The sequence below is a fragment of the Loxodonta africana genome, chromosome 22 (genome assembly GCF_030014295.1).
Source record: "Loxodonta africana isolate mLoxAfr1 chromosome 22, mLoxAfr1.hap2, whole genome shotgun sequence".
Taxonomy (NCBI): domain Eukaryota; kingdom Metazoa; phylum Chordata; class Mammalia; order Proboscidea; family Elephantidae; genus Loxodonta; species Loxodonta africana.
The window spans coordinates 42,196,199-42,210,435 of record NC_087363.1 but is presented as its reverse complement, the minus strand read 5'-3'; the positions used below and the strand labels follow the sequence as shown (position 1 = coordinate 42,210,435).

General features: G+C 41.9%; 1 protein-coding gene across 4 annotated transcripts in view; it reads left to right on the top strand.

Annotated features, from left to right (window-relative positions):
• The first annotated feature begins 6,431 nt into the window (after nucleotides 1–6,431).
• The window catches only part of IRAK2 (interleukin 1 receptor associated kinase 2), a 94,328-nt gene continuing 86,522 nt past the window's right edge, over nucleotides 6,432–14,237 (top strand). The window contains exon 1 of one of the 4 annotated variants that reach the window (XM_023547930.2): nucleotides 6,432–13,120. In XM_023547930.2, coding sequence (XP_023403698.1) covers nucleotides 13,027–13,120 — 94 coding nt within the window. In that variant the 5' untranslated portion in view covers nucleotides 6,432–13,026. The remainder of the gene's footprint in view (nucleotides 13,121–14,237) is intronic. The other 3 variants (XM_064274909.1, XM_023547929.2, XM_064274908.1) reach the window with 3 other exon arrangements.

Genomic DNA, 14,237 nt, shown 5'->3' with positions numbered 1-14,237 from the left:
CTATATATAATGCTTACATCAAATAGTGCTGAGTAAAGGAAATAGGTAGGGTGTGTTGTGTTATTTTAACCAGGCTGTTCTTGGAGAGTTGTAAAAGCTGTGTTTGCTTAAAGGCTTAAGGTGAGGAAGGGGTAGCAAACTCAAGCAGCTAGCTTCGTTCTCAGTTTTTTCTCTTTCCAACCCTGGGTTTTTTGTAAAATGTCATTTCTTTTAGCTTTATTTCTCATATAAAAACAAAATGTCACTGTAAAAAAAGTTGCACAATACAGCAAAGTATTAAAAAGAAAAGCATTCACGTTGAGAACAAAGTTTTTTCCGCATGAAAACAGAACCAAGAAAGGTAATGATTAATATTTTACCAGCAGTTACATTGAGAAAATGATAAAAGGAGAAGGCATTGGGCCAGAAATCATTGCACAAAGGATATGAAATAGATGCCAGTGTTTTGCATTCTTGACGTATGAATGTCAGTGTGAACTTTTCAGATACTTTCATGTGAGGTTTCTGTATCCCATTCTCCTTCCCACTCTATATTTACCACTGGGCTTCCTGATACCCCTTCAGTATATACATACTTTCCCTTTCTGTTGACACACCTAAACTCCCTGTCCCAACAAAACATTTTTCTGAGTAATCTCCCCGCTGCACACACAGTACTCCATGAGCAGGTCACAGAAAAATTAGATACACTTATGATGGTAATCAAAAGAATTGGGCAGTAGCACTGGATATATAAGAGAGAGAACCCACAAAACTTGTTGAGGAATTTGGGACATTAAACCTCAGAAAATATAAGTCATCTTACACAAATAAAGCCATAGTCTCTCTCCCTAATCTTTAAGTGGGAAACACAAAAGATTGTTTCGTTCAGATTGGAGACAAAGAGTCCTAGAGGCTGGGGCTGGCCCACAATGGTTGTTAATAGCAACAGGTAAGATTACTAAAAGGCCTAGAGGAAATCACAAAAATCAGACCAATTGCCATCAAGTCGATTCTGACTCATGGCAGTCCTGTGGGTGTCAGAGTAGAATTGTGCTCCATAGGGTTTTCAATGACTGATTTTTCAGAAGTTGTGCTCCTGTCCTTTCCTCTGAGCAGCCCTGGGTGGGTGCCAACCTCCAACCTTGCAGTTAGCAGACAAGTGCGTTAACAGTTTGCACTACCAAGGGAGAGGAAATCATACTGAACAGTTTACTGTAAGGTAAATTAAAGGAGAGTTAATGAGACAAAGGTGTCTTGGCAAGTAGTTTGCTTTGTAGGGAGTCACATGAGATGACACAGTTCTTCCCCTGTAGGAGGGTGATGAATTCCCTAGGCCCAGTCCAGGAGTTTTGAGAGTGCTTGCTGCAGTTATCAACGCCCAGAAGCGTCAGACAGGAACTAAAGGTGAGGGTTGCTGACATAGCAGATCTGGGTTACACTGTCCTGGAACAACTTCAGGGAGTAGGGAGGAATTTTGAGGGTGGTCTGGTGTACCCTCCAGGTCAGCAGTTTTCCAAATATTGGTTTATGGTTTTCCTTGACAGACCTTTGGGACTGCCTTAACACTCCTATAGATGCAGAAAATAGAACCCTCTGGGATGGCCCCCAAAACTAAAAATAAGTGTACATTGGTAGGAAATGGACTACATAAAGTATCGTGCTTCTAAGTAAGTTATTAAAAAGAGTAGAACGAATATTTATTTATTGACACCTCTGAGAGAGTGAAGGTAGCCACATTCTGAGCATAGGGTGGAATTGCAAGGCAGCACGATGCAGTCCAGAGCATGGTAAGGACTTGGACTTAGTGCTTTATATGTTCCACAGCATTTGAGTGCCACCACGTCCCAGGCACCGTTCTAGGAACAGGAAATATGGTGATGAACCAGACACATTATCTGTGTCCTTAAGGGCTTATATTCTAATGGAGGAAGACAGTAAGCAAGAAAACAAACTATGTAATTACAAAATGAGAAAGATGTAGTGAAAGTAGAAAACTGTACTTTTTGGAGAATAACCCCTTAGGAGGGCCATCCCAGAGGATGACATTTTAAACTGAGATTTGGAGGATTGGAGAATCGGTATTGGATGGGATATGTCTTGTCAAAGGTACCTGTCCAATCTGTGTACATCTTCTCCCCCTCCTAGTTAATAAACTTCCTCATCTTGGAACACTAGATGTCGTCATATTAACTAGAAAGGACACTTCCGTTGCAGCTGTTGGGTTTTTAGCAAAGAAATTGCACAGAATAAATGTTTTTCAGTCCCAAGTCTTACCTTTTTTTCCTACTCTAACCAGACTGAGACTTGACCCTCAATTTCCTCATCTGTAAAATGGGAGTAATAAACTTATTTTACAGGATTATCGTGAGGATCACCGATCATCTAAGGTAAATGCCTGGTACTTGGTAGGTGAGTGGCAACTCTTATTAATGATAATAAAGACCTTACTTTGAAGAACTTGTTCTAAAGAGTGAAGACTGAGATGTGTTACTAAGATGGCCTGCCCAGGCTCAGAACTACTCAAGCTTCTCTGAAGGAGAATCTTAAGACTCAGATTCCAAGCCTTGAGTCTGGGGCCAGAAGGAAACTTGCCAGGGGCAGAAGCAGCAGAGAGAGGAGCAGCTGGGCTTGCCTGCCCACCTGACCTAGCCAAGGGTGCATGAAAACCTTTTGTGGCCTGAAAGCCTCATCAAGGGCAAGAAGCCTTACGGCACTGAGGGATGAGCACTCCAGGGACACAGGCTCCATAAGTGGAGAAGAGTGGGGGAAGCAGGTAGAGGGCTCTACAAACAGAGGAGAGCAGGAGAGGAGAGGAGAGGCCCCTGATTCTCCTTTGTCCCTTTGTGCCTGGGATGTGGGTGCTTTCCCACTCAGCTTCTGTCAGACCCTAATTTTTCCACTCATGGCAAAGACACGTACAATGGGATCAGGCCATTTTGATCTATAGAGCTTCCACTGGCTGATTTTCAGAAGCAGATCACCAGGCCTTTCTTCCTAGTCCACCTTAGTCTGGAAAGCTCCACTGAAACTTGTTTAGCCTTACAGCAACATGTAGGCCCCTACTAACAGACAGGTGGTGGCTACATTTGAAGCACCTCAAATTCCACCTTCAGCCATGCTGAAAACACGGGACTTTTCCTGAAAAGCAGTCTTAGGACATCGAAACATATTCTACTTCCAACATCAGTAAGGTGGCCTCTCCTCTCATAACAGCAGTCCTTTACTGGTGTGGCACTGTACAATTTATCCGGAGCATTTTGGGGTTGATTTAAGCTTCTTAGCAATCCTGCAGAGTGGATGGCACAGGACTCCCAAAAGAAAAAACCATGGAACTTGTTTAAGGATAAATAGCCAGACAATGTCTGAGCTAGGACTCAAATCCTTACAGGACTTCCAGGCTGGTGCACTTTTCAACAATTTTAATGGCAACTACCATTTTTTGAGCACATTCTTTGTGCAAGGAAGGTCTGTGTTTGGTGTTCTATGTAGGCTGTATAATTTGATTTAACCCACTCCCCATGCTCACAACTCTAATAGTGGGAATGATTAACCCCACTGTTGTCGTTGTTAGCTGCCATTGATTTAGCCCTCCCCGACTCATGGCAATCCCCTGCACAACGGAATCAGACTGTTTTGGTCCATAGGGTTTTTACTGACTGATTTTCAGAAGTAGATCACCAGGCCTTTCTTTCTTGTCCATCTTAGTCTGGAAAGCTCCAATGAAACTTGTTCCGCCTCAAAGCAACATGTAGGCCTCCACTGACAGGTGGTAGCTATATTTGAGGTACATTGGCCAGGAATCAAACCTGGGTTCTCGAATGGAAGGTGAAAATTCTACCACTGAGCCACCGCTGCTCTCTAGTCCCACTGTACAGATGTGGAAAACAAGACTGGAAAAGTGAAATGAGTTATTCAGGGTCACAAGGCCTGTTTGTGAGAGAACTGGGACTTCCTCCTAGGACTTCTAATTTTTATCTCAGGTTCCTTCTGCAGCCACACTCCGTAGCTGATGTTGACAGCCACAAAGTGGCACTCTAGTTCCTTGTCTGTCCTTGATGACGTAGCCTAACCTCTTGGAAATGATTTACATCTGTGTAAAATGGGCAGAATAATATCTGTGTCATTGCTTGTGAGAAGAATTACATATGAAGATTTTATGCAAAGCACGTGGCATATTGTACCAGTTACTAGTTGCTATCCAGTTGATTTTGACTCGGTGACCTATGTGTGTCAGAGTAGAACTGTGCTCCATGGGTTTTTTTTTTTTATTATTATTGTGAAAATATACACACCAAAATATTCACCAGTACAACAGCTTCTGTATGTACAATTCAGTGACTGTAAATTCAATTGATTACATTTTTCCATGGTGTGCCACCAATATTTCCAAAATATTCTACCACCATTAACATAAACTCAGTATCCCCCAAACAAAAAATCTCCCTTTCCCTCTTGTCCCTGGTAACCATTAATCTTTGGTTTCTATATATTTGCTTATTTCATATAAATGAGATCATGCAGCATTTGTCCTTTTGTGACTGGCTTATCTCCCTCAGCATAGTATTTTCAGGGTTTATCCATGTTGTGGCATGCATCAGGACTTCATTTCTCTTTGCGGGTGGGTGATATTCCATTGTATGTATATACCATATTTTGTTTATCCATTCATTTATTGTTGGACATTTTGGTTGTTTCCATCTTTTGGCTATTGTAAAAAGTGCTGCCATGAGCGTTTGTGTACAGGTTTCTGTTTGCACTCCTATTTTCACTTCTTCTGGGTATGTTCCTAGCATTAGAATTGCTGTGTCATATGGTACTTCTATGTTCAACTTTTTTCCCAGTGGCTGCATTTTACATTCCCACCAGCAATGGATAAGGGTTCCACTTTTCCACAACCTTGCTAACACCTGTTGGTTTTCTTTCTTTTTTTTATCATTGCCATTCTAATGGGGGTGAGGTGATATCTCAGTGTGGTTTTGATTTGCATCTCCCTGATGGCTAATGATGTTGCATATCTTTTCATGTGCTTTTTGGCCATTTGAATATCCTCTTTGTTGAACTATCTGTTCAAGTCTTTTGCCCACTTCTTTTTTTAAATTGATTTTTATTGTGCTTTAAGTGAAAGTTTACAAATCAAGTCAGTCTCTCATACAAAAATTTATATACACCTTAATATACACTCCTAATTGTTCTCCCCCTAATGAGACAGCACACTCCTTCCCTCCATTCTCTCTCCTCGTGTCCATTTGTGCAACTTCTGGCCCCCTCTGCTCTCTCATCTCCCCTCCAGACAGGGGATGCCAACATAGTCTCATGCGTCTACTTGACCCAAGAAGCTTCTTCTTCACCAGTATCATTTTCTATCCCATATTCCAGTCCAATCCCTGTCTGAAGAGTTGGCTTTGGGAATGGTTCCTGTCTTGGGCTAACAGAAGGTCTGGGGACCATGACCTCCAGGGTCCTTCTAGTCCCAGTCTGACCATAAAGTCTGGTCTTTTTATGAAAATTTGAGGTCTGCATCCCACTGCTCTCCTGTTCCCTCGAGGGTTCTCTGTTGTGTTGCCTGTCAGGGCAGTCATGGGTTGTAGCTGGGCACCATCTAGTTTTTCTGGTCTTAGGCTGATGTAGTCTCTGGTTTAGGTGGTTCTTTCTGTCTGTTAGGCTCATAATTACCTTGTGTCTTTGGTGTTCTTTGTTCTTCCTTGCTCCAGGTGGGTTGAGACCAACTGATGCACCTTAGATGGCTGCTTGCTAGTGTTTAAGACCCCAGACACCACTCTCCAAAGTGGGAAGCAGAATGTTTTCTTAATAGATTTTATTATGCCAATTGACTTAGATGTCCCCTGAAACCATGGTCCCCAAAACCCCGCCCCTGCTACACCAGCCTCCGAAGCATTCAGTTTATTCAGGGAACTTCTTTGCTTTTGGTTTAGTCCAGTTGTATTGACCTCTTCTGTATTGTGTGTTGTCTTTCCCTTCACCTAAAATAAAACTTATTTACTATCTAATTAGTGAAAACCCCTCTCTCTCCCTCCCTCCCCACTCTCGTAACCATCAAAGAATATTTTCTTCTCTGTTTAAACTATTTCTCCAGTTCTTATAATAGTGGTCTTATATGGTATTTGTCCTTTTGCAACTGACTACTTTCACTCAGCATAATATCTTCCAGATTTCTCCATGTTATGAAATGTTTCATGGATTCATCATTGTTCTTTATCGATGCATAGTATTCCATTGTGCGAATATACTGTAATTTATTTATCCATTCATCCATTGATGGGCACCTTGGTTGCTTCCAACTTTTTGCTATTGTAAACAGTGCTGCAATGAACATGGGTGTGTATATATCTGTTCACGTAAAGGCTTTTATTTCTCTAGGATATATTCCAAGGAGTGGGATTGCTGGCTCATATGGTACTTCTATTTCTAGCTTTAAAAAAAAAAAAAAAAAACTAAAAAAAGCTTTTTAAGGAAGCAACAAATTGATTTCCAAAGTGGTTGTTCCATTTTACATTCCCACCAGCAGTGTATAAGTGTTCCAGTCTCTCCACAACCTCTCCAACATTTATTATTTTGTGTTTTTTGGATTAATGCCAGCCCTACTGGAGTGAGATGAAATCTCATTGTAGTTTTGATTTGCATTTCTCTAATGGCTAATGATTGTGAGCATTTCCTTATGTATCTGTTAGCACCCTGAATGTCTTCTTTAGTGAAGAGCCTGTTCGTATCCTTTGCCCATTTTTTAATTAGGTTGTCTTTTTGTAGTTGAGTTTTTGCAGTATCATGTACATTTTAGAGATCAGGCGCTGAGTGGAAATGTCATAGGTAAAACCTTTTTACTGGTCTGTAGGTAGTCTTTTTACTCTTTTGGTGAAGTCTTTGGATGAGCATAGGTGTTTGATTTTTAGAAGCTTCCAGTTATCTGGTTTCTCTTCTACATTTTTAGAAATGTTTTGCATACTGTTTATGCCATGTATTAGGGCTCTTAGCATTGTCCCTATTTTTTCTTCCATGACCTTTATCATTTTAGATTTTATTAGGTCTTTGATCCATTTGGAGTTAGTTTTTGTGCACGGTGTGAGGCATGGGTCTTGTTTCATTTTTTTGTAGATGGATATCCAGTTATTCCAGCACCATTTGTTAAAAAGTCTGTCTTTTCCCCAATAAATTGACTTTGGGCCTTTGTCAGATATCAACTGCTCCTATGTGGATGGATTTATGTCTAGATTCTCAATTCTGTTCCGTTGATCTATGTATCTGTTGTTGTACCAGTACCAGGCTGTTTTGACTACTGTGGCGGTATAATGGGTTCTAAAATCAGGTGGAGTGAGGCCTCCTGGTTTCTTCTTCTTTTTCAGTAATGCTTTACTTATCCGGGGTCTCTTGCTTTTCCATATGAAGTTGGTGATTTGTTTCTCCATCTCATTAAAAAAATGTCATTGGGATTTGGATCAGAATTGCATTGTATCTATAGATGGCTTTTGGTAGAATAGATATTTTTACAATGTTAAACCTTCCTATCCATGAGCAAGATATGTTTTTCCACTTATGTAGGTCTCTTTTGGTTTCTTGCAGTAGTGTCTTGTGGTTTTCTTTGTATAGGTCTTTTACATCTCTGGTAAGGTTTATTTCTAAGTATTTTATCTTCTTAGGGCCTACTGTAAATGGTATTGATTTGGTGATTTCCTCCTCAGTGTTCTTTTTGTTGGTGTAGAGGAATCCAACTGATTTTTGTATGTTTATCTTGTATCTTGATACTCTACTGAACTCTTCTATTAGTTTCAGTAGCTTCCTTGAGGATTCTTAAGGGTTTTCTGTGTATAAGATCATGTCATTTGCAAATAGAGATACTTTTACTTCTTCCTTACCAATCTGGATGCCCTTTGTTTCTTTATCTAGCCTGAATGCTCTGGCTAGGACCTCCAGCACAATGTCGAGTAAGAGGTGATAAAGGGCATCCTTGTCTGGCTCCTGTTCTCAAGGCTTTGCCCACTTTTTGATTGGATTCTGTTTTTATTGTTAAGTTATAAAAGTTTTATATATATTTTGGATATTAGGCCCTTATCCAACATATGGTTCCTAAAATTTTCTCCCAAACTGTAGTTTGTCTGTTAACTTTGTTGATAAAGTCCTTTGACGTAGAAAAGCATTTCATTTTTATGAGGTCCCATTTATCTATTTTGACTTTTGTTGTTCAAAATTTGTTGTCTTATCTGTTGTTAAATACTAGATCCCTCCGTAGGGTTTTCAATGGCAGATTTTTGGAAGTAGATCACCAGCCCTTTCTTTGGAGGTGCCTGTGGGTGAACTTGAACTGCCAACCTTTCAGTTAGCAGTGGGGCGTGTTAACCATTTGCACCTCCCAGGGACTCCTTGGCACATTGTAGGTATAACTAAAGAGTTATTATAATAAAGAGGCAGTTTGTAGCCAGTGGTGATTAAGGGCCCAGACTGCTATGTTCAAATCTCAGCTCTGCCACTTTGTTTCTATGTAATGTTAGGCTAATTACTTAACCTCTTTGTATCTCAGTGTGGTGCAGTGAATTACTTAATAGAGCCCTTCCAGCTATAGCCTTTGTGACTCCCACAGAATAATTAGGTGGGACTAGGCAAATAAAGTGTTTGCGGCCCACCAAGGGGATTGGACAGCCTGCTAACAATGCAAATAAGGTGCATGGAACCCCTGTGGGGGTGGGACCATGAAAATAAGGTGTATGGAACCCTAATGAGCGGATGGGTCTGTTTTGCCATCACCCTAAGCTTAAAAGACAGCCAATCCCAGAGCAGAGAGGGGTGGACATCACTACCATCAAGAAAGAAGACCCAGGAGTGGAGCGTGTCCTTTGGACCTGGGTACCTGCAATGGGAACCTCCAAGACCTAGGAAACAGAGCGAGATGTAACCTAGGAAAGAAAGAAGATGGTACAAGACGGTGAGAAGCAGTGGCAGAGAAATGGTGGCAGAAGAATCAGGAGACTGGCATAAGATGGTGCAGTGGGCTTCCTGGCCCACAGAACAAGGTGGCTACAGTGGGTGTACCAACCCACGGAGTGAGAGAGTTGAGTGCCTTCTGGCAGGCAGCTTGCTGGAAGAGCAGGGTATCTCTGAGCACTTATTGGCAGAGCTAAAAGAACTTTGTAACACTTGCCTGAGCAGGGCAGAGGCCAGGCTGTGGACCAAGGGCTACAGGTGGAGGAACTGAGAGAGGGAGAAAGAGAGAGAGCCCTACCTATTGGCACAGCTGAGAAGCTGACCTAACTGAAGAACTGTATCCTGAGTCATTCCTGATCCTGAATTGTAACCTGTTACTTCCCTAATAAACCCCATAATTGTGAGTTTGTCTGTAAGCTCTGTGTGGCCATTGCAACGAATTATCGAACCCAGCAGAGAAGTAGAGAGTGGCATGGGAGGGATGACTGGTGAAAACGTTGGAGGGCGGAGGTATTGAGGCAGGCAGCCTCAGAGCCCAGCTCTTCTTTGAATAACCTGCTCTGGCTTATCCTCCTACGCAGAGCAGAATAGTTCACACATTTTCCTGGAATTGTTCTTGTCAAAATAACCACAAAATGGGCCATAGCTGGCCTCAGCCCATTTTAGAAGGCCTTCAACACCATCTTGACATTTTAAGTGACCTATTTTGGTGTAGTGGTTAAGTGCTACGGCTGCTAACCAAAAGGCCGGCAGTTCAAATCTGTCAGGTGCTCCTTGGAAACTCTATGGGGCAGTTCTACTCTGTCCTATAGGGTCGCTATGAGTCGGAAGGAATCCACAGGGCAGTAGGTTTGGTTTGGTTTGGTATTAGCTCATTAAGAGCAAAATACATATAAGCCTCTGGATGGAGACTTAACACACCGGTGAGAGAAGGTTGACCTCTTCATCCCAGGAAGTTGAACCCCTGTCTAAAGAAAGTGCATAGCCATCTCCAAACATTGGGTGCCTGCATGAAGATCAATCCTGAATATTCATGATAAATTTACATTTCCTTGCCTGCTCTTTGTAAAAGCTCACCTCCCCAAGCTGCTTGTGAGCAGTCTTGGAGGCAGCAGCTCAGACTGTTCCTTTACTTGCCAAGGAAATAAAAGCATCTTTGTGATCTCCCATATCAGCCTCTTGTTTATTGGCTGTGACAAGTCATGCCAAGCAACTTGGGTTTTCCCAACATTTCATTTGACTTCCACCTCATAGGAGTCAGCCGTGGGCTGATGTGGATCTGGATTCTCTTTCCTCCCCCTTGTGAAGTTAGAGGAGATTGGACGCACACGTGCCGTTTTTGCGGTCTCAGTTTTCTTATGTGTGGGATGGGGGTAATAACCACAACTACCTCACAGATTGTTGTGAGGAGTAAGTGAAATAAAAAAATAAGCCAGGTGAAATTTGGTGGTGATAAAAGCTCAAGTAATAAGTTCTGCTCCTCCTATCCTATTATTAAACTTGTCCTGCAATTCCCCTTTCCAAACTCTGCTTTCCCCCAATAATATTATCTTCTAAGATAATAATGCAATTAGCCTCGTACCTTTTACCATACTCTACTTTTGTTTGATTTACTTCTGAAAATCGGCCCAACGAAAACCCTATAGATCATAACAGTCTGATCTGATCTGAAACTGATCATGGGGATAGCACATGACTGGGTAGTGTTTGTTCTGTCGTGCATGAAGTTACTATGAGTCAGGGGCCAACCCTACAGCTGCTACCAACCACTTTTATTCTCTAACATTATCACCTTCCATATTGCTAAGTTATTTACTTATTTAGTATTTTTATGGCTTAATATCTGTCTCCCTCCACAAGGTAGTATGCTCCAGGAGGGCACGGATTTTGTCCTTTTCTTTCAGAGGAATCTCCAGCACCTAGAACAGTACTGGGCATGTAGTAGGTGGTCAATAAGTATTAACTATTATTGTTATAAAATCTACCCTGATACCCTATTTAATACAGAATAATTCTCCAACCCCGTTTGAACTTTGATTCTCCTTGACCAGCTTTTTCTTTTTCGCAATTGCACTTATATAGCCTTTTTAAAAAGAAAGCGATAGATGGTTATTCATTCAACAAATAGTTTTGGGGGTGCTTACTCTGTGGCACTGTTTTATCACTAGGGATACAGTAAGGTACAAAACTGACACAATTCCTCCCTTTATGGAGCTGACATTCCCATGGGGGACTTTTTTTTTTTCTGTGTACATAAAAAAATTTTTTTTTGTGGTAAAATATATATAACATAAAATTTTCCATTTTAACTATTTTTAAGCATATAATTCAGTGGCATTAATTACATTCACAATGTTGTATAACCTTCAGCACTTTTTCCAAAATTTTTCATCACCCTGATCAGAAACTCTGTACTCATTAAACAATAACTCCCTATTTCTCTCTCCCCCCTGGTCCCTGGTAACTTCTAACCTATTTTCCGTCTCTATGAATTTGCCTATTCTAAATATTTCATGTAAGCTGAATCATATAATATCTGTCTTTTTGTGTGGCTTATCTCACTCGGCAAAATATTTTTTTTTATAATTTGTTGAGAATATACACAACACACACAAATTTGACAATTTCCACATGTACAGTTCAGTGGCACTGATCACATTCTTTGAGTTGTGCAACCATTCTCACCCTCCTTTTCTGAGTTGTTCCTCCCCAATTAACATGAACTCATTGCCCTCTAAGGTTCCTATCTAATCTTTTGAGTTACTGTTGTCAATTTAATGCCATATAGATAGCTCTTCAAAGAGCACAATGGTCAAGGCAGACATTCTTTACTAGTTAAGCTAGATTGTTATTTGGAGTCCTGGTGGCTCAGTGGTTAAGAACTATGACTACTAACCAAAAGGCCGGCAGTTCAAATCCACCAGTTGCTCCTAGGAAACCCTACAGGGCAGTTCTACTTTGTCCTATAGGGTCACGATGGGACAGTTTTACTCTGTCCTGTAGGGTCATTATGAGTTGGAATTGATTGCATGGCAGCAGGTAGTAGTAGTCTTTGGTTTTAAGAAGGCTTCAGGGGATATTTTTGGTTTAAGGTTTAAAGATTACCTCAGGGCAATAATTTCAGGGGTTTATCTAGCATCTATGGCTCTAGAAAGTTTGGATTCCATGAGAATTTTAAATTCCGTTCTGCATTTTTCACTTTTGGTCAGGATTCTTCTATAGAGTTTTGATCAGAATGTTTAGTAGGCTCAGCATAATGTTTTCAAGGTTAACTTTTGCCGTAGCATGTATTAGAATTTAATTTCTCTTATGGCTGAATAATATTCCATTGTATGGATGAACTGCATTTTGTTTATCCATAAATTTGTTTATGGACACGGGTTATTTCCATCTCACTTATTACCTTTTAACACGCTATGTAATTAGTATTTTTATTACTAGTGTCCTCCCCCTCACACACACCTAGATTGTAAGTTCTGTGAAATCAAGGATTTTATAGGCTTTCTTTTTATGTATCCCAACATCTAGGACCCATAACCAGACCAAACCCATTGCCGTCCGGTCGATTCCCACTCATAGCGACCCTATAGGATAGAGTAGAACCGCCCCATAGTTTCCAAGGAGCGCCTGGTGGATTCAAACTGCCGACTTTTTGGTTAGCGGCCATAGCACTTGCCCGCTATGCCACCAAGGTTTTCACATGTAAGACAGTGCCTGGCATATGGTAGGTACTCAATAAAATATTTGGTGAGTGAATTGTATGTGGTGTAGTGCAGGATGCACTGGAAACGGAGTCCGAAGGTCACCTGCAACTGCCACTGAAATCCCATGTGACCTTAAACACTCGAATTCTTAACCCCCTTTGGGTTTTATTTTTTCCCTCCCAGTTCCGACCCACCTTGGATCGCCAGCTGCTCAGGGCAAGCAGGTGGGGTCGCGTCCTTCCCCTTGTGGCCGCTAGGGGGCAGTTGTGCCCCCGGCGCAGCCCCGCCCACTTCCCGGACCTCCAGCGGCTCCTGGAGAGAACTGCCCGCCCCTTGTAGAGAAACGGAGTGTGGCCGCGCCGGGTTCACTTGCTCGTCCGCCCGGCCGCCGGCAGGTTGCAGTCCCGCCATGTCCTGCTACATCTACCAGCTGCCCTCCTGGGTGCTGGACGACCTGTGCCGCAACATGGACACCCTCAGCGAGTGGGACTGGATGCAGTTCGGTGAGTGGGACCCAGGTGGGAGCGGTCGCCGTAGCATCCCTCCATGAGCCCCCTCGGGGGCTCTGGTCAAGTGGGTCCTGATCCGAGGGTTGTACGGGCTGAGGTTTCTGGAGCGGCCTCGCTGTGGGACCTAGGCAGACGCCTGTCCCCTCGCCGAACCTTACTTTGGTTATCCCGAAGGTGTTCTGTCATCTCTGAGGTCCGCTGGCGCTAAGATTTCTGTTGGCAGCTGCTCCCAGCTCTTTGTCTCTAAATAATGACCACCTCTACTTTGCTGTTCTTTGGACTGTAAAACTTAATCCCCTAAGAGTAGCTATTTACAATTACTGTGTGTCAGGCTCTGTTTTAGTCTTTACAGGTATTTTTAATCCGCTGCTCAGTGGCGCAGTGGGATTTGAACCCCGGAGATCTGGCTCCACCACGACACACTACTTTGTTTGTAACGCCTTGATTCCTCCTCCCCCTCTCCGTTGCTGTTTGGCTGAGAGGAATGATCAGGTGACCTTGGCATCTAGGGGGAGGCTTCGTGTGTGGTCCTCAGGTCCCTACGCAGAGATTTGCATTCCAGGTTCTGCCACCTACCAGCTGGTGGCTTTGAGCAAATTTCTTAACCTCTCTGAGCCTCAATTTCTTCATCTGTAAACCGGAGATGATAATTACGTTTTCTTCATAAAGTTGTGAGGAATAAAAATATTGCATAAAAAAGCACCTAAACAAATTCAGTGTTAGATATTCATATGAGTAATTAGGAAGTGTTACCTATTAAATCTTAGTTTTAAGTCAGTATAACTGGTACCATTTTTATTTTTTAAATACCATACCAAAAAAAACCAAACCCATTGCCGTTGAGTCCATTCTGACTCATAGCCATCCTACAGGACAGGTAGAACTGCCCCATAGGGTTCCCAAGGACTGCCCGGTGGATTGGAACTGCCAACTTTTTGGTTAGCTGTAATGTATATAAATTTTGTTTAAAATTTTTAATTATGAAATATACCATTCATACAAAAGAATATACAATAGATAGGTACAGTTGAAATAATACTACTGATTAAAATGAACATGTATGTGTTATCCATCTAGTTTGAGCAAGAAATATATATTTTAACCCAGTGGT